Source organism: Petromyzon marinus, chromosome 24 (genome assembly GCF_048934315.1).
Source record: "Petromyzon marinus isolate PM22_M1 ecotype Great Lakes invasive population chromosome 24, UKy_Petmar_22M1.pri1.0, whole genome shotgun sequence".
Classification (NCBI taxonomy): domain Eukaryota; kingdom Metazoa; phylum Chordata; class Hyperoartia; order Petromyzontiformes; family Petromyzontidae; genus Petromyzon; species Petromyzon marinus.
In genome coordinates, this window is record NC_133690.1 from 17,243,664 (window position 1) to 17,266,147 (window position 22,484).

Consider the following 22,484-nt stretch of genomic DNA (forward strand, 5'->3'; position numbering starts at 1 on the left):
AAACCGGCAAACGTTTCGCCGCCGCAAGCTGTGCGTGAACGCGGTGCGAGTCAATGGGACCGGCTCAAGGCGGCGAGCGGTGCCCCCCCTTTGCGCGCGAGCCGTGCGTTTGTTCCCCGAGCAGCCCGGGCCACACTCTCGTGGGCAGTGCCCGGCTCGCTGTGCATCACGGCGCGCGGAAGAGCCGACGACGCTACTCGAACAGAAAACGCGAACGCGCGGCTGCCTGCTGCTCCTCCTCCTGCTCCTCCTGCTGCTGCGCCTGCTGCCCCTGCTGCCTGTCTCCTAATGAAGAGGTTTTATTTTACTCCAGCGAGCCAAATGAACGGCAGGCCGACGTCGTTCGCACAAAGGTCAAGACGTCTTATGTCTGGATACATAATAAGAAATAGAGTAATAAGAAATACACAAGACGGATTTATTCCTTTGCGATGTCAAGTGATGTTAACACGACGATGTTTTTATTTATTTAAAATTCCAATCTTGAATATTTCTCGGGGCGCGACGACTCGGGAGGAAAGCGAGGAGTGGCAAGACGGGCGATGCCCCACGCTCCCCCCGGCTGTGTGACGATGGAAGCCCCATTCTATGGACGAACGAGAAATCCCGACGCGCGCGTGCAACCATTTTAGATCGTTGATATGTAAACTCGGAGAGGCGCATGTATCATCCCACCACATCATTTCACCCCCAAGGGATTTTTTCTGCCATTGAGTACGTGCGTGCTCGCGTGTGCGTGCGTGCGTGCTCGAGTGTCCACTCAAGGCTCTTATCGCAGCGACGGCTGGCTCGGGGTGACGGTGCTCACCTAGGCTCGGTACAAAAACAAGTAGGGACATATCACGGGAACAATAATTTATCTCGCAAAACCAGAAGGGGGGAGAACTACATTGAAATGCAATGTCTTGGGTGGTGCGTAATTATAACACAAACCGGGACTCTTAATGTCATGGGAAATCGATAAGTCTTCCTAAGGACATCAAAATACCTTTTTTTCCCCTCCAGTTTTTATCTGGACATACTTGCACATTTCCCAAGGCCAGCTATTTCAAAGAAAAGAGGATGATATTGGTTCAACTGGGACAAGGTGGCAAGCAGTGTCTCACCGTCAGGTCCGGAGAGACCTCCTGCTGCTTCGTAGATTCAGCGACTCGGTGTGCTCACAGACAGCACCGCCGCACGTACAACGCTCTCGGCCTTTATTCACACCACCAGCTCGGAAAGTTGAACACGTGTGGCCGTGTTATTGCTTTAGGTCACCTGCTCAAAAGGTAATACGACCATTCCAACAAGGCCACCTTCTTGTTCCTCCGTATGATTGACGTTGATGTAGAGCAACGTGTGTATGTTGAACTTCTTTTGTGCCGTATGTAGCCAACCGCGCTAAGCGGAGGTGCGGGGGAAAGACAACAAACTAAAACATAAAAAGCAGTTCTAAAGAAATGAGTTTTCAATTTAGATTTAAATGTGCAGAGCTCCGGTGGCTGCCTAATATCGGATATTGTTCCAGACAGCCACAGAAGCGCATCTAAAAGCATGTGATGCGGTGACCGTCTTTGTTCGATGGTTAGCCAAAAGCCGCCGCTAGGAGGATGATCGGAATTTCCTTGATGGTTTATGCAACCGTATTGTTACATTGCAGTGTTCGAGGCAGATAATTGCATCAAGCATAGCGGAGTGGTGAACTGCTCCGATGCGTCATTCGTGCTTGTGAATCGGGCGCAGAGTCGTTTGTTTGTTCCACACGGTTGTGGGTGATGACCCACAGTCGCACAACGGAGAGTTTTAAACCTTTCCATTCGTGCTTCGAGTATCCGCGTCTGCCAATGCGGTTTTTGGGTTGTGGCCCCCAGAAGCTTCGCGAAGCAGCAAAGCTAGGGGATATTCCGCGTCGCCGGGGTCTATCACGGGGAGGTGTGTCCTCATTGGGAATCGCCAGTACAGGACGGTCACCACTGTAGCCACCAAAGCCAAACACTCTCTCTGGCTCTGCAGGAATGTGTAACCCCTTTGGCACAAGAGTACTCGAGTCGTGAACACATTTTTTGGCCCAACTGCTGTAACTACAGATTCGTCGTGGGGTGGGGGGGGCAAACCGGTCAGACTAGTCCCGGCTCACACAAGAATGTACGTTTTCTTGAATTTGTATCAATCGTGGCAGCTCATGTGCATACGAATGCAATGCATTTCAGACTTGCACAAAGCGAAGTGTGGAATGCCCGTACAATTAATTAAAACTGCCTCTGCTATTCGGTAATAACATAAAAATTCGGTTCAAAACGACAGTGACTTTTATGGAGAGTTTTTTTTGCGTGACCATTTAACAAAGGCGATGATTTCCGACGCCGCCATCATCACCGGACTTGATTTACCCACTTCTGGATGAAAGCCCTCAGCCAAAGCCATTACCATCTTGTACATTCCTGTGAAGCAAGCCACACGTCCAGCGCCTGCACATGAGCCACTCTCTGCCCAACATCTGCGGTTGGCATCTCTCCTCTCTTGCGTCCGCTCATGTGACTGCTTCACCTTTCAGCCAGCTCACCTCAAAATCGGGCTTTACAAATATTTATATACTCCTGCATTAGTTGCCAACAAATTGCGCAACGTGACGAAAAAATAACGCGGTTTTAGTGCCCTTTAGACTGCGCGAGAGTTTAAACGTGCAGCTGAGATGACCAGCATGGGTCATCTCAGCTGCACTGGGGAGACAAAGGCGGTCGGTTTAGATAACACGTGCGGGTTATCTAAACACAAGCTAAACACACATACAACATTTTTTATTCGGATCATCTTCATGAGTTATCATGCCGACCCTAAACCAGTCATTTTGAAACAGATCCTGGGTTGCGATCAAACACGTGGCCATCTGCACATCGCGGGCAGTGGTATGGGAGAATTAGCACGCACGTCGCTTTGAACCAGTCAACCAAAATTCGATTCCTGGCCTTGATCAACATCAGTAGCGAGTGATATTCCAAACCAGTCCTGAGATAGAGGAGATCGGGCCTGCACCGTGCGGGCTTTGATTTGTGCTTGTTCACAACATTTGCTCCAATGGTGTATAGGGCTACAGGGCGGTTCAACGACTTTGCACACAGAGGGATTTTCACGTGCGTGTGCACGTAGTGGGGAATGGTTGTGCAGTGGTTAGTACGCTGCGCCATGAACCCAGCAACCAGAGTACGATTCCCGCTCACGGCCAGTGACGATTAGCTGAACCGGTCATGGGCCTACCCTAGGTTGAGTACCTAGTGCGGCGTGTAAACATCGCCACTGGGGAGACAAAGGTGGCCAGACGTGGTGCTGGCCACTCACCCCCTCGTGTGCTGTGCCGGCCTTCACAGGCGCTCGCTAAAAGCACTTGCGCCAACAGCCTGTTGAGGCTATAGGGGGGATCTTTGTCTTTTTTTGCAGGCAGAAGGATCACCCTTCACGCGTGTGCTGTTAGCGAGCGCCTATTAAAGCCGTTGGGGGTGCGGGGAATCTGCGAGCAGCGTTTGATGGATAATGGGCCCAGGTGGATCCAAGTGGAGCTCAACACAAACGATGGGAGGGATTTTTGTAGTTGTTGTCCTTTGCGTTAATAATTAACACCAATACACCTGGCCAACACATTTATAAGGGGAGTACAAGAAAACTAAACGAGGCAATAAAAAAAGCCAATTTTCTCGGTGCGCTGTTAACTGCAGGATGCCAATTCTCGTCGATGTTGTTTTTGAGCGGATATGTTTAAATACAGGTGTACCTTTAAGAACAGATAATGTAACTCAACGGGGTTCCTTCACCAGGCTGTGATTATTCAAAATATATTGTTTGACCAGTTGCCACTGAACAGTAAAACTGTGCAAACTTCGTTCTGATAATCACCCAGCACGGGAAAATGACCTTTGAATTTACAAAGGCGAAACATGTTTTTCAGGCTCATGTTTTGGCCAATTGGTCCGTCTTCAGAGCTGAGAAGAGAAACACCAGCCTCCAATATTACACGCTTTATCCAGAAGTCAATGCGACAGGAAGAGGAAAATATATACGATTCATCAAACACGTGCCGAGTGAAAGATGCTGCTACATTGATTAAGAAAGACAAGCGGGCATGGGGCACCTTCATTCACCCTCTGACATAACTCCCTCTTCGCCCGAGCAGCTTTAGAAACACCTGAGTCTGAAACTGAGGAATAGGGAAGGGGAGTGAATGCCACTCCAGAGACCCTGAGTTGACTTGACTGAACTTGAAATGAGACTGACTTCCCACTTCCCCCCTTCCTTCCCCAAAGAAAAGGGATCTGACGCACGTGCCACAGAAAGCCACGGTCCTACACGTCCGTGTTGGCTGTCTGTCCGAGCCGCCTATCGCGCTGTGCACCACTTCACCTGTTGCGAAAGTTGTACACCGGCCGCCCCCCAAACCCCCCGTGGTTGGATCACTAAAAATAATTCACAAAAAAATAAGCGAGCTTGGGGAGGCGCACGTCGCTGGAAGGGATTGGTGGGTTACGACGGCGCTGCAGCGAAAGAGATGAGGCACCCCACGGTGGGGGGAGGACGTCCGCTGCATGAGACGGAGCAATGAAATCAACTCGCGTGCAGGGTGCGCCAGATAGACAGATAGTTTTACTGCGAGGCCGTGATAAGATGTCGATGGCTTGGGGACGTGCCGCATCCAGCAGCGGGCAGATCACAGCGAGCTCCTCCCGTTTTCCCAATCCTTTAGCGCAGGTCTCCAGTGTTGCGGTAAGCTGCTGACTTAGCCCGTTAAACAATGGCAGCCTCACCAATGAGCCAAAATCTGCAGCCACAGGCTGGCCCTCGAGCTAAATCCGAGGCATATTTTGGTGCTGTTTTCCATGCTTGATGCTCCTCGAAAGCTATGAAAGACACACGGGCAAGAAAGCGCTCTGCTCGATGGGTAAACACTCGTCGTATGTCACCAGCACTCCCAGATAAGCTGAGTAACACTGTTGTGAGTGGAGTAGTGGCACAGCGGTTAGAGAGCCACCGCACACTCTGAAGACAAGACACCTCAGTTTGATTCCCAAACATGGCTAACATCGGCGTGCGAGTGATACCCTATCTGCACTGGTGGATAGATGGACCGAGCGTTGTTACGCATTAAAAAATATATATATATGAATTACGTGCAACAAAACTGACGCGGGTGGTCATGTGACCCTCGGGGCTCACGAGGGAGGCGTTTCGGCAATTCGCACCATTAAAACCACAGTGCCCAAGTTTAATTTCTCTCGCTGGGATATAAATAAAAATATATTCTTTGAAATAATAACAAGTTTAGTAATGATTCCCATTGAGGAACATTCTCGAGTTTGCAAGACCAAGTTTTTGTGCAGTTGTGTCACCATTTTTTTCTGCGCAGTATTTCAAAGTAACGCTGCGGTAAAAATGTCAGGCGTCTCGTTTATGCATACACAATAAGTTGGCAGTGAAGACCGTGCAGTATTCATTAACGTTACTCGAAGTTATTCATACATTCAGGGTCGCTTTTAGCCCTTTAGCCCATGAAAATAAATTTCAACTCCAATCTTGACACTATGTGTAAGTAAAGTGGAGTCCTCCACAGATACGGTAATGCACACATGGGTAAAATGCACACATTTCTGTCACATTGTGTCAACATTGGAGGGTAAATTACTCGGGCCGGGAAGGCTTCATGCAACAATTCAATTATTCAGATAAGACTCTTTACATCCGCGATGCATGCACGACATCATGCGCGTGACAATCAATTATTTAGGGTGCATCCTAATCATGTTCACGTGAAAGCAGTAGACAGGACTAGACACGCAAGTGGCAGTTCCAAAGAGACGGCAACTAAACACGAGACGAAACAACGCGTCGATTCCGATCGGCCACGATTCTTCGTGCGGAAGAGAGGCGATGGTCGAGAACACGGCCAGAGGGCGGCAGTCAAAAGGAAGAGAACGCACCCACGGGAGGAAGAGCACGGCGGAGATGGAGCCGTGAGATCGGCTTGTGTGCGTGAGCTAGACCAGGGGTCAGTAAACCCGGTGGCTCCGGAGGAGCACGAGGCTCTTTACAGGCTGCTTCGTGACGTAACGTACACGTATGCGTTCCGACGCGTTGAGGCCCTTGAGATATCGAGTTTTGTACCGAATTCTAAAGGAAAAAAATGGCTCTTCTTGTTATGTTGGTTGCCGACCCAAACGAGCCAGACAAACCGTTGGCATCGAGAAACGGCAAGAGATGGCGACAGCTTTGGGAGCGCTTCACTCCAGCAGTGGATAGTGACTCGTGATGATGATGAATACGTACACGGTTGGCAATCAGGCCCTGGGTTAAGGGTTGGAAAATATTTGGTTTTGAGGCGGGTGGAGGAGTAAATAGCACCCACAACTGTGGACAAAAGGAGCCACATTTCACTCGATTTGCCAAAATGGATTACAATAAAAACACCAAAGTTCGTGAAAAGTATATTTTTTCTCAACCACATTTGACAACAGATTTTTATAAAGTGCAAAAAAAATCGCCCATTCTTCAAGCCCCTCGCCGGGACTTTATCACCACAATAGGGAGGTGATTTGCCTCGGCATTATGGCGTTTGCAGCTTGCTGTGGGGCGCTTAGAGCTTGTATCCGGCAGGCAGCCCTGATTATTGTTGTGGGTGTATTAACCAACAATGGATGTTTGAGATCCCCCGATGATGTCATTCAAAAATGGGGTCGGCCTTCGTGCCCCCCCCCCCCCCCTCCGGCGTCATAATCCAAATTTGCGAAGTTCAAAAAGTACTGCACACATAGAGGGACATCGCTCCCACCTGTGAAACTTCCTGCAGTTTCACAGGTGGGTCTCCATAGTACCTTCGTGATAGCTTTGGGGCTATAAGAATGGCGCAAACAGTAAAGTATTACATTATTATTCAGTTTATAGCCTAAATACCAACAATACGGGGGTTGCCGTACATCATAACGAGCAACTTACGAAGGAATCAGCCCAGCATTTCAGCATAAATATACGTATGTATGTTAAACTTCTTTCGCACCGTACGTTGCCAAACCATGCTAATCGAAAGATAAAATACCCTTTCCCAGCCACAAGTTTTTTTTATAAGGTAAGGTCACCGATGTAGCTGCAAATTATTGTAAGTGCGATGCTGACTGCAGGAAACTATGAAAGTGGACTTGTGGCGTCCACAAGCGAGACGTTCAGCCACGTGCCATCAAAAACCCCCACAACCCCTTTCTTGGTGGTGCAGTCTTACACCAATGATGCGGTGAGAGTCAGGGGCTTGGTCTCCATAACATAAAAACACAAAATTATCTTTTTGTCATTGTGCCGTACAGCTCTCCGATGCGTTTTCAGGTCTTGCCGCGTGTTGCTCGTATGTACGTTGAACGTCTTTCGCACCGGACGTAGCCAACCGTGCTAAATCGGAGGTGCAGGGGAAGGACAACAAACTAAACACAAAAAAGTAACTCTAAATAAATGAGTTTTCAATGTGTATCTAAAAGTGCACAACTCCAGTGGCTTCCCGATATCGGAAGGAAGAGCGTTCCAGACGGCCGCAGAACCGCGTCTCAAAGAACATGACGATGCGGTGACCACCGTCTTTGTTCGATGGCCGGCCAAAAGCCGCCGCTACAAGGATGACCGGAGCTCGCGTGATGGTTCGACAAGTTTGCTCCACATGCTGGGAATTTCTTCAGGAAGTATTCAGAAACGATTCGGGTTTTGAAGCTCCCGGCACTCGGAGAAAAACGTTGGACATCATCCCATTCAACACGCAGTGCAACCCGAAAACGCACTTGATTAGCTGTACAGCACAACTGCGAAAAAGCCTACATAGATGTATTAAAATGATTTGCTGACTGTGCGCCGCAGAAGCGTAATGATTCATCCCACGTACCCCCATCTCCCCCCCCACCCCAACGATTCTATGAATTATAGAAATTCAGGGTCGCGATCCGATTCCACAATAAATTATATTTTTTTACAGTGAAAGGCAGCGGTCTACAGTGGCTGTCGACAATCATGAGAGCCAATTATGCACAGCCTGTTACGTGCGCGCGCGCGTAACGATGCACGCACCACACCTCCGATCAGCACGGTTGGCTACATACGGTGCGAATAAAGTTTAACGTACATACACACGTGCGTACATGGCGGTCTTAACATTAGATAGCAGTCGAATGATATCAGTCGAATGTTAAGTCGCATGCCACTCGTCCACGCGCGTTTGCGCATTCGCTCAGCCAACAACACCCACCAAACTAAAAAGTGTGCGCCGCCCTCACCCTTGTATGCGCGAGTGTTGTGCTTACTAATGAACCTACAATTATTATTCAAAAAAAATGTTTTTGGATCTTTTCAACAACAAAAAAAATACCTTAGTGCTTGTGCAAAAATAAATGAAAACACAGGAATCGTTTTAATCGAATTGCGATCCTGAATTGTGGCAATTCGTCGAATTGCGAGGTGGGGGAGGCGGGAAGGGGGTGAATCGTTCCAGACACTTGATACACGCACTGCATGTCCGTTTACAGGCGTGTTTCAGGATATGCTCGTGTGCATGCATTCCGAATATGTACACACGCGGGTGACACGGACAAAATGCACGCGCGCGACTTGGGGGACGGGCAATCATTTCAGCAGCGCCAAAGCATTTAATTTCTCCCGACTGCAACACCTTCCGTCGAAGTGCGGTAATTCACGAGCCCGCATTTTAACATTCTGGCACGGTGCGAGCACGCGAGCTGCAAAAGAAACGCGACAGCATGTCGTGCAGAGTGGCGGCTTCCTCGGCGTTCGCAGCAACATACGTGTGCATGTTGAAATTTCTTTAGAACCGTACGTAGCCAACCGTGCTGATAATCGGAGGTGCAGGGGAAGGATAAAAAAACTAAACACAAAAAGAAAACTCAACGGCAAGTGGCCCGCATTCAAAATATTACGCCGGCCACAAAAAGTGTGAACGACACTCGCACGCAAATTACCGTGGGAATAATGGAAGAGGCACCGTAAAACTCTACCGTCGTATCTCGTAAGGTCAATAACAAACTTGTTTGTGTGTGTGTAGCTGCGCTCGGAGGAAGCAACAGCCACCGATACAACGAACCCAACCACGCGCTTCCATCGCCAGTTTACGCTTCTGAACTTTTTAGCGAGTCTCAATACGGTAATGCAAGTGGGAGCCGGAGCCAGTCCCAACTTCTCCCACCTTCCATCCTAAAAGGGAGAAAACTTTTCTTCGTATTATTTATTATTTATTAATTCTATACAAAGTTTGTTACGCGAATCCACCACGCACGTTCTGCAAGCGAGAAAACGTAAGTGTGGGCTCGGAGCATGACGAGAAATCGCTCACGGGGATCGTATTCGGAATCACTCGAGGGTTCGATCATGCACAGTCTTAAGCACTTAAAATATATAATCACGTATCCGAGCGGAAATGTACGGGTGAACGCAAAGGCAGCACGCGGTGTCACAACATCACGGCCAGAGCTCACACACGAGACTCCCACAACACTTGCGGTGCCAATCCAGGCACGGCAAGGTCTTTTTTTAGGCTCGCGCAGAGGTACAAAGACAGGCAATAGCACCTCTGGCCATGCTCGTATCCCAACGCATCTGAGCCGCTGACCTCCAACAAATGTGCCATGTTCCATGAAAATCTCTGCTTGGGCAAATTTAATTACTGTGCTGTGGCCTGCCTCGAAGCCGCAATAAAAACTGTGAACCGCAGCTTTGACATCGCTGCTCGGAGCGTCTTTATTAATTTACATTTTCAGCCCCTTTTCCCACCCACTGCTGGGTGAAGGCCTCCCGACGCCGCATCAGTCTCGGCGATTGCAAACCGCACTTCACGTTGGTCAGTGGGGGCTGGTGAAGTTAAGTAGGTGTCCAGGACCGGTTCGGATGTCGCTCGCCACACATGTTTGCAATGGTTGGGAATCGAACTCGGGTCGTCATCACCAGTGATGACTATCTGAACCGATCCTGGGCCTCCCCTCGGTCGACTCAGCCTCAAATGAGTACCTGGTGCGATGTTTAAACATCGTCACTTGCGAGACAAAGGCGGCCGGGCGTGGTGCTGGCCACCCACACTCCCTCGTGTGCCGTGCTGGCCTTCAAAGGTGCACTTGCCCCAAAGGTATGTTAAGGCTATCCAAGGGGTCTTTGTCTTCTTTGTATATTTATGTTAAGTTCAACCGCTGAATTAATTCGCGTGTCGGCAGTCTGAAGATGCGTATAATTGTGGTAGCTATCAGCCATGCCAAAGCGTCACAATCCAATCAGGCGTGCTTTTGTGTGAAGCGAACACAAATATGCGAGCAATGTCATATCTTTGGCAAAGCAGCACCAAAGCCATCTGCGGTTTCACAAGTGGCCTCTCTCTGCCGTGGTGATTCACAATGGAGTTAAAATGCAAAAAATTTACCCGAACCCAGGGACCCTTCAAGCCAATTGCAATGTGTGTTGTACGTGCCCAGGTGTGTCGAGCACTACCCTGAAGGTGCAGGGGACACTGCCATGGCCTTCTCGCCCAGTGCGCTGGACCCGCAGTCCAGAAGTCGCCGATTCGATCTCCTTACTGCTGAAGATGAAGGGATGCTGCAAGTTTGATGAGCCCACGGGCTCTGCCTCGATCCGCACGGCAATGTAAATCAACTATCAACTATTTTTATTTTGCCAGTTAAGGCCCACCGAGCTATGGGGAAGGCCACAAGTTCATCTGATTGTTCGGGAGGTCGCGTAGCGGAGGGCTCCAGTGTGGGTACTCCAAGAAATCTGGCCAGTGTGGAAGAGTAGGCCAATATCCCCTCTCGTGGTGCTAAATTATTTTAAATTAGCACTATTAGATGTTTTTGTATAATAATTCAATTGTACGTATGTGTGACATAATAACTATGCCCTTTTAAATTCAAGAAAGTCTCACCGGGTCCCCTCGTTTTCAGAGCAGTCCTCGTGCATTGGGATGTTCGCCAATTCCAAATTGCATACCAGTCGACGTACAGTGCATTTGGGGGCGCTGGAAAGAGAAGCAAGATGTGACGGCGTCTAAAATGGCAATTAAAGCGGCATCGCACTTGGCCAGTTGCTTCCCAAAGACACCAGGCACAAACACCCTAAAAGGTCACGCCAGAAAAACTCGCAAGTAATTTTTTTTGCCAGATATCACTCGTAACACAGGATAAGACGGGCCGTCTCGATTGCACGAGAACTGACCTGGGACTAGTCTGCTGGCCTAGTTACTGGTCCAGGAACAACCCACAAAACGGGGGTTCCGTACACCCATTCTATAAAAGCCACGTGGTAGGTTAATCCACTCCTGCTATACTCACCTCCCTCAAACCCTCCACCTCGTGCAACGAGGCGAACAAAAAAAGCAGGGAGCAGCCAAAGCAGGAACACGCACGTTAAAATTACCGCCGTTGGAGATGGAGCGGTGAAATCAGTTGGTATGTTCAGGGGCTGCGTGGATTTTTGCATCGGCGAGACTGTGAGACTAATTTAAAATTAAGCTAAACTTTTTTTATTTTAACCAGGTAAGGTCCACTGAGCTACGTAGTTTTTTTTATTAATGACCTGGCCACAAGTGATAGCTCAACAAAGTGGCTAATCAAATGGAAATGTATAGCAGCCAAATACTCTAAACGTGTGTTTATAAATGTGGAGGGAAAAAACCGTAGGACCCAGAGAAAAATCCACACGACCACGGGGAGAAAGAGACATGCAAACTCCAAATATACAGCAGGTGTCAGGGTCGGGATTGAACTCACCACCTCCTGCATACCAGGCAAGGGAGTTAACATCTCGCCACTGCGTCACGATGTGAACTCGAACCCACGACCTCAGAGAATTGGAGCCGATGGTGAGATGATGGTGATGACACAAGTTCGGCTCCACCTTCCTGTTCTCCTCTATCAACCACAGGATTCGGTGAATAATTCCTGCTCCATCCCCTTCCTCCCACGCCCAATGCCCAACCGAGCGCTGCCCTCCATTGGCATTGGGCTGGAAAAAAAAAAATCTTGGTTCTGATTAAGTCGGCCACAGGGCTCGGCGTGCGCCACGGGTCGAGACACTAGCCCAGGGGCTCTGGTGTAATGGGATTGTCTCGGCGGGGCCGGGTTGATGTGGGAACGCAAGGTGCTCTGGTGTGAACGCCGATGCAGTACCTGGCCAACTAAGTTCCCAATCATCATCAGCCATGATCATTCCATTTGGGGCGCCATGGTGGATTTGAAATGTTATCTACCTCGCCTGGTATACAGGAGGTCGTGGGTTCAATCACGACCCTGACACCTGCTGTATATTTGGAGTTTGCATGTCTCTCTCTCCCCGTGGTCGTGTGGATTTTTCTCTGGGTGTCGCCTGATGAAGCGAGTTGTAATTACTGGCGAAACGTCGTACTCAGATTGTAAATGTTGTGGCTTTGCTCTCCAACACACCGGTGTGCTGTCCTCGTGACGAATTGGCATGTTCTGTTTCCGTGACAACTCTTACTAGTTGGCTGTGTCGGGTGGTGGCGGGTCTTAACGACACATTTATATATTTACGCGATCTAACCCAAAAAACCCTCTATTATGGATTATATTGGTCTCGAAAGCCTCCGTGTTAAAGTAAACCCCTCTGACGGCATTCCCTCCTTTGGCTGCCACTCCGTTGCTCGTTCTGACAACCGGCTATCATCCCTTCTTCTAGAAACGTGTCCTGCTCAAGCGCCACTTACAGTCAATGGAATGCTCTCTGTCTGGGGCATGTTCAATAATCCACGTGTTCCTCCGCCGTCTGTCTACCAGAGTAATTGTAAGGATGCATCTCTCTCTCTCCATGCTCCTTTGCACGTTTTTCAGCTTTTCTTCCATTTTATTCATCAATGTCCATGTTTTTTTATTAATCTGTCATCACATGTAGAACACGCCGATGGTAAAATGCATTCTTCAGACAACCGGTGTGTTGTTTGTCATTACCATGTTCTGGTTTATGAAAGCGCTCCAAACCATCGTCATCCACATCTTTATTTCATTATTTTGGCTGTCCTAGGAATATATATATTTAATGTCCATTCAACAGACATTTCTAAATATTTAGCGAAATTGTTGTACAAGACTACACAAACATAACATGTACGTGTGCGAGACTTTTAGGGAAAAAAATCCATTGCTTCCGAACCGGCAGATATTTATTAAATGAGATGCAGGGGTGGTGTGCTAAAATATAATGCAAAAGCATATAGCACATGAATATATCAAACATTTATTTTTATCTGATTCTCCGAGCCAATCATTATCCGCGTGCTTGTATAGCTCAGTAAATTACCAACACTATTTAAACAATAATCCTTCGTGCATACCCAACATTCAGTCATGCAAGTAGGCATTTCGGGAAGGGGGGGGGGCGAAACGGTGTTTGCAATTGATCCCATTGAACATGCGACCTTGGGAAGCCGCCATCCATTCGTTGCCCAAGTGAACCTCGTGAACAATCGTTTTGTCAACTGGTCCCGTTTAAAACGACCGTTGACAACTGTTGCCAGTCTTGCGCCGCGTGACACAAGTCAATCCCTGAAACCCACATCGGCGGGAGAGCACACCTCCCCACTTACGAGTGCCTGACAACGAGACTCCCGGTGCGTCTCGAGTGGGACTTCCACACAATGGGGCTGTGTCTAGCCGTGGGGCTAATGTAACATTTGAACCAGGCGTGTGAATTCCTAGCTCTTACCGCTACCGTGCAGGTTCATAGCAGGCCTCACAACCAGGTCTCCTGGGATGCGCCCAATCTCGTCAGATCTCGGAAGTTAAGAGGGGTAAGAACCTGGATAGTGCTCGGGATGGGTGGGAACCTGTGAACAAATAGCTTGTCACAGGGCTTCGTGGCTACTTGGTGAGCCAGTGCGGGAATAGTCCGTTGTTCTACTGTACTTCTGTACTCCCCTCATTCAGCAACCCGTGCTGACCAGCGTGAAGTATGGTCAAATAACCTCTACTACCCACAGGTGTGGGAGGAGGCCCTGATCAAGAAGTGGATTGACTCATGGGGCTGTACACAGTCTGGCCAAGTGCAAGTCAATATATGCATTCTCACATTTTTTGTGTCGATAACTCACAAGTATGCATCAGTGCACCTAGGGCTTGCCGCAATATCTTTCTCTACAAAATGATACGATGATTAAGTTTCACGACATGACGATGATCGCCACGTCAGTTTCCAATTGCTCTTTAACTATGTTTTTTGTGGTATTGTTTTCGCACTTTCACGTATTTTTCCAGCGCAAAAAGACATCTTGAGTTATTTGATTTATTTAACTTGCAATTCACCCAACATAAGCCTGCCCATAGGCCTTCTCACATTTGCACCTTTAAACACCTATATAACCCTTATAATGCACACAACTGTCAAACACATAAGTAATTAATCGGCCTCAAAAAAATTAGAACGTCATATTATGGCTGTGCGTCAGTTACTCGGGGAATATATTTTCTGCACAGCACTAATTGAATGGGTAACTGCTATTTATTATGACCTTAGAATCGTGTGGTATTGGGACCTTTAATTACGTTTTATTAGAAAAACACTGTCAGAAAATGAAATGAAAAAAATAACCAAGAAGCAATGATAACAGAAATAATTATCAAAACGGTCAATGTGATTTTGCAGCTCTAATATTTGTACGGTACATTGGAGTGGTGCCACATCTCGGCAGCCCACTGGGGTGCGTGCACACACACACACACACGCGCGAATTCTGCGGTCTGCTTGCGAGGCCACAAAGATCCTTTTGTGCTGACGAGCCTGCACGCGATTTTTTTTTTCCCTTGCACACTAAACAGAAAAAAGGGGACCCGTGTGTGTAAACCTGAAGACTCGCTGCTATGCGGAAAGGTGCAGATTGCGTCCGAAGCCTCACTGCCAGAACGAACGCCGGGTGACGCGCTCATCCCACAGCGCGTCAGGCGACCGCTTCGCACATCCGCCATGCGCGCTTCTACTGCCGCTCTTATCAGACGTATTGGGCACAAAAAAAATAATGTGAAAGTAATTTACAGCCACTGTTAATCCACTGCCGGATGAAGGCTTCACACCATGGGTTGATTGTGGTTTTTTTTGCATTAAAAAATTACGGTAAATTTTTTTACCATTATTTTTTTTTACATACTTTGCCACACTGGTGAAGGTGGCAGGCCCAGGACTGATTCAGATATCACTCGCCACGGATGTTTAGCCCTGGTTAGAAATCGAAGTCGGTACTGTAAAAGTGGTTTATATTATATAATTCCAGTTTTTTTGGTAACCATAATGACAGTGGGCAGTTGTTTAAGACTAGCAGTGTAATGATGCATCGATACATCGATGAGGATTGATCGTTAAGCATGCGATACATGCATTAAATGACGTGTGAAGGAAGAGATGTTTGTAGATTGCTAAATTACGTGTCATGTCCGATAAAACGTCCACCGTGGAGATGGAGCGATGAAATCAGCTTGTGTGTAGGCGGCGGATGGATGGCTGCATCGCAGTACAGTGAAAGATAGCGACGGCTATGGCGAGGCCTTCATCCATCAGCGGACTGATCATGTCCGAAGACGTGCATGAATTCATTTAGGTGACCCCTCCAGCTGCCAGGTGCTGCTACAACGTGAAAATAAAGTTAAGTATTCTTGGATCGAATTTGTCAACCTGAATCGCGACAAATAAACTAACCGGCGGGAGCGTCGGTCGAAGGATAAAAAATCGTCGAAGAAACATTACAACACGTTTCTGCTGGCTTGTATATTCTTCTTTTAAAATAACTATCTTAACAACCTTTAACGTTGCACGTGTTGTATATGCACGGAAATATGGGTGGGCGTGTGACATGCCTGCTCAGTGCTTGAAAGCACTCTGCCAGGAAGCATGGAGAGGGCTAACAGCACATCCTATAGTGCCACGACAACAACTGACATTGGCTACTTCATATATAGCGCGGTCATTTTTATCAAAATAAGACCCTGGGGGCAGCACTGTACTAAGATAAATAAAGTAAAAAAAATGTTTAAATTTACTCGGTGGGTGTGGAGTTACATTTTTCTTTCGACGAGGATATTTTTTGTTTACTCGAAGTGGAATTTTGGAGAAATAAAAAAGGTTTAAATAGAGAAACTAAACAGACATCTGGTGTTGAAAAAATGTGTTGCAGGTAGAAACAGTGCACTGTTAGGTTTTAGTTTAAATTATGAGCGCAGCCGTGCATCGAATTGCATAAGAGTTAAACATTTTACATGTTTGCCTATAAAACTGTCTTTAAAAAGGAAAAATATATAACAGGTGACGTCTTGGGCAATGGCCTTTCTTTAGAGCGCATGGATTGTGCGTATGAAAACATTTTCTCAATGTGTGTAAACCATAAGCCAGTCTTTTCTTTTGTTTCTCAAGCTTTTCAGACTCATTTGTACATATGTGTTTAGTCGGATAGCCCAAAATGTGAATTCAGAACATCACTGCTTAATAATCCCAAACTGAATTTATCATTATTTTCATCATCATCAGCGAATGTTGTTAAATTGATCTTCTAAAGTTCCATTTGAGCTAATGAGGTGAACACATGTGTACACACGAGGCAGCACAATCTATAAACACAAACAAAAAATACTAATAAGAGTGTAAACAAAAGACAAAAATAAGCGATGCTTGAATAGATTTTCAGACCCGAAATATGACAATTCATCGAGTCATCTTTACTCTGAGGGGTGCGGTGGAGGGGGAGGATGGTGGAGAAGGAATGCAGTAACTTAAAGAGCAGTTATTTGCAAACCAGACATTTAATCCCGACACCAGCTCTCATCCCTTGCAGTCATGTCACCAATGTCTACCAAGCAATAGATGCGTCATATGATTTGTACATGAGTGAGACAGGCTGACATATATAGACGCACCTGAAGTATAAGAGCCCACATGGTCTGGGAGTGTGGGAAGTTCTCATCTGAAGTCAGAAATGTTATAAAATCTGAGAAACTTGATAATATACTGCACTCTGAAATATAAATTACCGGAATGGTTGAATACTTAATAGGACTTAGACTTGGTATCTTGGTATAGCCGTCTTATCGTTTCTCATTATTTATCCACGGGAAAAAGCAGAGTTTGGGCGTTGCACAGATGTACCCACCCTGATAAAATGTCACGTATAGGAAACGTACTGAGCAGCAATAAATCATTAAAATGGCTTTACATGGCACGTCTAACAGCCATGAATAACACAAACACGCACAACGTTCACGATATAATTATTCGTTAATATATACGCTGACCTTGCATTATTATAATAATTATTCTCGGTTGCCCAGCAGAGTCTGGCTGAGTATTGTGACTCATTTTTAGGAGGGGTCCTTCTAAGGTGTTGCAGTCGGGGTCAATAATTGCCACGAATAATCCCAATTGAGTGATTTGCGGCTATTTAAAAAAAAATTGACCGCGGCGCAGGCATCACAATGGCCTACCCTTTGCGAACAAGGTTACGGGATTCTTGATCGTCTACGATGAAGCGTGTAAAATTTGTTTTTACGGTTAATGCACCTGCAGTGATAATCAGGGGCCGGTCGGTGGATTCGAACTGTGAACCTCTGCGCGACAGGCGGCAAGCGCTAACGTTAAGGCCACGTCAGCGCCCATGTTGTCAATAGTTCAAGCTTCATTGGCATGTGGCCAGCCAAATTAATTTCACCCCAACAATAGCCATGGCATTATCTGAGAAAGCGGAGGGACAAAATCACTTACTATAAAAAACGTGCCATCTGGATTTGACCCTTAGCTACGCACAAATATGCTGACTCTTTAATGAACGAAACCTTATCAAACTGGCGACAACTTTGAAAAATACATTGGAACATATTAGGTATTCTGTGAGGTGCAGATAAAAGACGAAAATGTAAATAAATCCATTAAATCGTGGCAAGCCTATCATAGGAGAGTTGACAGTAATTTCAGACACGTGGATTTTTAGTCGCTCGGGGAATTAGTTTGAAAATTAAAGAGTACTTCACAAATAGTTTCCCAGCTAAAGTTAAGGCTCTCCAACCAATATACGATTAAAGATAATGACAGTATACGCCCCAAAACAAGCTGAAAAGACTAAAAACCCTCTAATTCGTCGATAACATTGTGGTCTTAAAGGAAAAAGTTAATTAATCGGTGACGTTTCGGGATATGGCCCTAATTCAGATGGGCCATTGCCCAAATTGTCACTTGTTATATTTTTTTATTTAAGACCAGTGTTATTGATTTGTTGAGTTTGCTGTCAATTGTGCTTTGTGCACCACCGCAAATGCGGCATCACCAAACAATGTGTTTAATCACGTGAAGTAGAATTTGACAAAAACGTAAGAAGGCATTTTCCAACTTCTGAATGAGAACAAAACAGACAATAGCATCATCATGGAAGACTTCAATTTCAATGTGGGGGAAAGCAATACGAGAGATGAGAGGATTGGTAAATTTTGCATTGGAAAGATGAACAAGAGGAGAACATCCATTACAGTTTGCAGCCAGTGGGGATATGAAAACAGCAATCATATGTTTAATAGAATAAAAAAAGGACAAGGAGTATCCCTCGTGGATAAATTGGAGATAAAACTGATTTCATTCTCATCCACAACCCTCAGGATTCTCGACATATCTCTTCCTCTGAAATACCAACATGGCAAGTGTGATAGTTCAACACGTGGGTATGGACAGGACACATCAATAGAAGAGATGATTGCCAATGAAAGAGACCGAAAATTGAACAGCAGCCAAAGGAGAGACTCAACCATATGTGCAATAATGATATGGATTGTCACTTCACGAGACCTTGAGGGCTGGAGATGGTGTGGGGAGGACTCTATCTCGGGGAGGACTTTATCTCGCAAAAGACAAATCATTGCCACTGTTGCTGATGATGTTGACCGGTATATGGCTCAGTGGGAAGTGAAAACGGATTCAAATCATTCGATTTTGAGTTCAAACCCCAGTCGTGGTCAACTCAGCCCCACTTTAGCTGTGGTGTCTGCAACACGAGTTTTACATTGAGATCCCTGGTAGCTGTTGCCCTTGGATAGAATGCTCCCATCCAGAGAAATGTAGAATTTGAGTAACAACAGAAGCGCTCTACACCCTGCTCTCATTTGAGTACGAAATATTTTTTGACGTTAATTATGTCGGGCATAATGGATCGTTATAGTATTGCCTTATGGAAATTTGGCTAAGAGATCCCTTTGTACAGCTAAGCAGGAGCACTTTGTACCAGTAAGCAATCAGAATGATTTTGTGACATCTGCAGCATCGTGTGATGTTACTGAATGTTCTGCATATGCAGCAGTGTACTATATAAAGTAAAAATGAGTGTATATTATTAGCTTCATGCATCTATATTAAAGCTGTATGATTGATTTTCAGACATTTGTCAATCCACTGCTGGGCCAAGGCCTCTCCACTCCATGTTGGTTGGTGGGGTTGTGACCATATTTGCTTGCAGGAAAAGTATGTACGTACATCAATTTAAGTGTAGTGTTTGAACCATTTTTCTAATGATGTTCTAGAAGGGCTAATCAATCTGAAATTTATCACGATAAACTACAGTTCATGCTTATATCTGCAAATATATATGATTAACTAAATGTTTGAACTTGGGTCCCCAAAAATAATGCTAGAAGGTTGATCAGTTCACTCTTAAAATAGGATCAGCCTTAAGTTCAACACAGCATTTCAAGCCTCACACTAATCACTTACAAATACATGATGCCCGATCATCAGTAAACCAAGTAGCGTTGTGTCTAACCACTGCCAGTTACTTGTACCATATATCCAGCATATTTTGAACATTAAACACGTAGCCACATAGCAACGCAGCCTATCATGCATGGTGACCACCCATCATCCAAGCACAATCCAGAAGCCAGTGATGGAAAATCCACGTTAGTTTTACAGGAACCCATCTATTCAAGAGCAAACCGCTGCTTACTACCCCAACCACAGGTTATAGCGTTACCAGTTGCTATGTTAATTTTACTTACCCTCTATGGAAGGTGTGCTATGAAGAAGGGCCATTGTCTGAAACGTTGCCGAATATATATTTTTTTCCTTTTAAGGCCACAGTGTCATTGATGAACACGATTAATTTTCTGTACAGATGATGACCGTGATGTGGCTCCGGATAGTATTTTGATTGCAAGCTCGTTGATTGGGAATCAATTTAATCGAATTACTCCGTTGCATCTAGGGACTGTTATACATATTAAAAAAACTGCCAATGCTGTACGGTGGTGGGGCAATGCCTGAGATTGGCAACTGGTCCAGCGTGTGAGGTTGATTTTGTGGAGGCGTGAGAGCCGTAGGGAGGATGGATGGGGTTTGGAGGCGTGAGGAATTCATGTTGGTTTGTATTAAAAGTGCCGACCCAATCGCGCCCATGTGATGCGTGAGAATTGGTGGACTGGAATTGCTGCGGTCGTGAGGATCGAGGGATAACACAGACGAATGCGTGTTTTTTTTAGAGGTGTGCACGGTACAGCTCGTGTAATGTTAACACGTGGTTGGCTACGTACGGTTCGAAATATCTTAATCTAAGTTGTCTTGTGGTTGTTGTTTGACTTGCATCCCACTGGGATTTTTGCACACAGAGTTGGTGTACGGTGCTTTTCAAGGATTATTTTGCTGTTTTTTTCCTGTATTTTCTGTTTGCACAGTCACATAATCACTGTAAGATGTTTTTCTTGTTCGTGTTTTTGTTTGTTGCGGTTGCACCCGATTCAAGAGCCGAATGGCTCACAGGGCTATACCAAATAAATGCAACTGAAAACAAGTTCAACATACTATGCAAATGAGTGTGCGTTCATACACAGGTATGCATGTGCAACACATTCCGTGCACTTATGACCACACGGGTACCTGCATCGACACATACCTGTACTACACACGTATGTACAACCTGTGTCCTTCCACACATGCACATGTCATACCCACACATCAAGAAGATACGCCCTTTTTACACGTGTTCATGTACTACCCGCACGCGTGTGCACATGTATACATGTGTAGCTGCACTCCACACACAGAAATGTGTACATGGGCGACTGCAGACGTCTGCAGGACATTGTATTACCCACACATCACATGTCCTGCTACACACTGAGCCACAAACAGGCCGTTGGGGCGAGCGCTGTTAGCGAGCACCCATGAAGATCGGCACGGCACACGGGTGGGTGGCCAACACCACGCCCGGCCGCCTTTGTCTCCCCAGCGTCGATGTTTACACACCGCACCAGGTACTCGTTTGCGGCAGAGTCGACCTAGGCGAGGCCCGGAACCAGTTCGGATAATCGTCAACGGTGTTGGTGGCCACGAGCGGGAATCGAACTCGTGTCGCTACACCAGCGCTCCCCCACACACATTATTATCAACACCCCATCCGACCCTCATCACCGCGGGGGGCTCTGCCGGGCGAGGCGCACCCTAGCCCGGCGGGGCTCGCTAGTCCCAGCCGCGAGGCCTACCTGTGTGCGGGCGGGACCCCGCGCGAGTGCCGAGGTAAGTGGCCAACACTCCCAGCGTCAGCACGGCGATCGCAGCCAACGTCTTGGCCTTTTTGCGTATCTTCTTGATAGGAAGGAAGACCATCTTCTTCTATCCGTTAAACTTAACGCACCATGTATAATTGGCAATGATAATAAATTAACACGATGCTGTTGGTGGTAAACGCCCGTGTCCTTGCGATCTTACATCGCGATTTCAGCTGCGGCTGCCTCTCAAGCTAAGACACAAACAACTTGGCATAGCTCCAACACAACAACTAAAATATTGACGGCGACGATAATAAACAAAATAAACGCTGGCTAACAAAATAAGAGATCTGATCAATCCTACCTTTCCCTCACCCCCCCCTCCCCAAAAAAAAAACCTAGGGCAAAAGAATTTACGCTAACGTCGAATAACAAATCAGCATTTTCCCACTTGCACTGCGACCAGCCCACACCAATGCTTTCTTCTATCGCCCGATACCCGGGCTATTATTGACCTAGCAGCAGCAGGTCCAGCGACCGGTCAACACTGGCGGGCACCGGCAGGCAAGGGAAGCTGCTGCTGCATCACCTGCTGCTTGCCAGGGCTGCCGAATGAGATCGCGGCGAGGGGAGGAGGAAGGAGGGAGGTCCCCTTCCTCGCCTCTCTCTCTCTGTGTGTGTGCCCAATGGGAGGCGGAACGCGACACGCATCACAACTGTGTGAACACGTGCGCGCGCGCGCGCGGGAGTGTGGAGCGGTGGTGTGGCGGTTAGCGCAGCGCTTGCACTACGATGCTGGCGGGTCGAGTTCGATTCCCGCTCACGGGTCACCACACCGGTGACGATTATCTAAACCGGTCCTGGCCCTCCCCTAGGTCGACTCGGGCCTCAAATGAGTACAGTACCTGGTGCGGTGTGTAGTAAACATCGCCGCTGGGGAGACAAAGGTGCTCGCGAACAGTTTGTGAAAGGCCAATAGGTGGGGTTTGT

The 22,484-nt window shown here is 47.0% G+C and overlaps 1 protein-coding gene across 3 annotated transcripts in view; it reads right to left on the reverse strand.

Moving 5' to 3' along the window:
• The window catches only part of LOC116945638 (N-acetyl-beta-glucosaminyl-glycoprotein 4-beta-N-acetylgalactosaminyltransferase 1-like), a 119,829-nt gene extending 97,489 nt beyond the window's left edge, over positions 1–22,340 (reverse strand). The window contains exons 1-2 of one of the 3 annotated variants that reach the window (XM_076069473.1): positions 21,489–22,340; positions 10,913–11,005 (exon numbers count right to left, since the gene is read on the reverse strand). In XM_076069473.1, the coding sequence (XP_075925588.1) occupies positions 10,913–11,005; positions 21,489–21,612 (217 nt within the window). In that variant the 5' untranslated portion in view covers positions 21,613–22,340. The remainder of the gene's footprint in view (positions 1–10,912; positions 11,006–21,488) is intronic. The other 2 variants (XM_032960143.2, XM_032960141.2) reach the window with 2 other exon arrangements.
• Between the last annotated feature and the right edge of the window lie 144 nt (positions 22,341–22,484).